The sequence below is a fragment of the Belonocnema kinseyi genome, chromosome 7 (genome assembly GCF_010883055.1).
Source record: "Belonocnema kinseyi isolate 2016_QV_RU_SX_M_011 chromosome 7, B_treatae_v1, whole genome shotgun sequence".
NCBI classification, from domain to species: Eukaryota; Metazoa; Arthropoda; class Insecta; order Hymenoptera; family Cynipidae; genus Belonocnema; species Belonocnema kinseyi.
In genome coordinates, this window is record NC_046663.1 from 38328772 (window position 1) to 38329855 (window position 1084).

A 1084-nucleotide genomic window follows, 5' to 3' on the forward strand; every position below is an offset into this window, starting at 1 on the left:
GAGGATGAGGATGTGGATGATACAAGATTGCACAACTTCTGCCCCGTGGGCAAAAAAATGTAGTATGTCCTAGAAACGTCCTCGGGACATCCCTAAGACGTGTTTTGGACATGCCAGGGATGCTTTTGAGACGTCTAATGTCAGGAAAAAAGATGTTCCGAGATCGTCCTACGTCCCAAGAACGCTCTTGGGATGTTCATTGTTTTGTGCTGACATTGGACGTCCTAGGAATGACCCAAGGACGTTCCTGGGACGTCCATGGTTTTGTGCCCACTGGGTGGTGATATTATTGATATCAAGGCAGTCCTCCTCTCAATGCGTTAATTACGACTGCTCGCTCCTTTCGACGCTTCTCAATTCTCACAGTTTCAGTCTATTAATCTTCAAAACTCCAACAGCCATCGGATTTTAGCAGTAGTTTCTTGTTTGTTCGATCGTTCAATTTACTGAGCGGGTGGTTGCGGCTCGGAAGGCATGTTAGGATTCGGGTAAGGTGGCAGAAACGAGTAATTGGGGTATGGGGGCGGTGGATGTGGAAATGGTGGATAGTAGCCGGGGGGGTGGGTTGCTGGTGGTGGGGCATAGCCTCTGTGCATGTAGGGATCCGCGGCTGGTGGAGGTCCATGGAATGCTGAGTACATGCGAGCATAATCTGCATTATAAGATGGTCCACCGTAGGTTGGATAGCCAGGTGCTCCTGTATCAAATAATTAAGATATTTTTTAAATATTAATTCAAGGCGGACACACTAAAACGGGGTGTCTACTCAAATCCTGGAAAACTATTCTTCGACAATTCCAGGATTGTTCTCTAGGTATCTTAACTTTTTTTTAGATATAATTTTTCATAGTGTGTAGCTTAGGGTGATCAAATCCATTTCCGGATGAAATTAATTCAACATTTTTTATTTTTCAAAATTCAAATATTAATACGTGCCACCGGGCACTTCAAAATCCCATTTGATTAACATGGAGAAACTTCGAACTTTCGAAAAATTGAACTCATGCTCCAGGGTTTTATCGAAACAGGTCAAATCTTTTAGGGATTGAAGAGAAGTGTCTACGAAATAAAACCATGATAATTA

The 1084-nt window shown here is 43.2% G+C and overlaps 1 protein-coding gene across 2 annotated transcripts in view; it reads right to left on the reverse strand.

Moving 5' to 3' along the window:
• Nucleotides 1-6: 6 nt before the first annotated feature.
• LOC117175816 overlaps nucleotides 7-1084 on the reverse strand; it is a 62132-nt gene continuing 61054 nt past the window's right edge. For both annotated transcript variants that reach the window (XM_033365573.1, XM_033365571.1), the window contains one exon: nucleotides 7-697. In XM_033365573.1, coding sequence (XP_033221464.1) covers nucleotides 444-697 — 254 coding nt within the window. In that variant the 3' untranslated portion in view covers nucleotides 7-443. The remainder of the gene's footprint in view (nucleotides 698-1084) is intronic.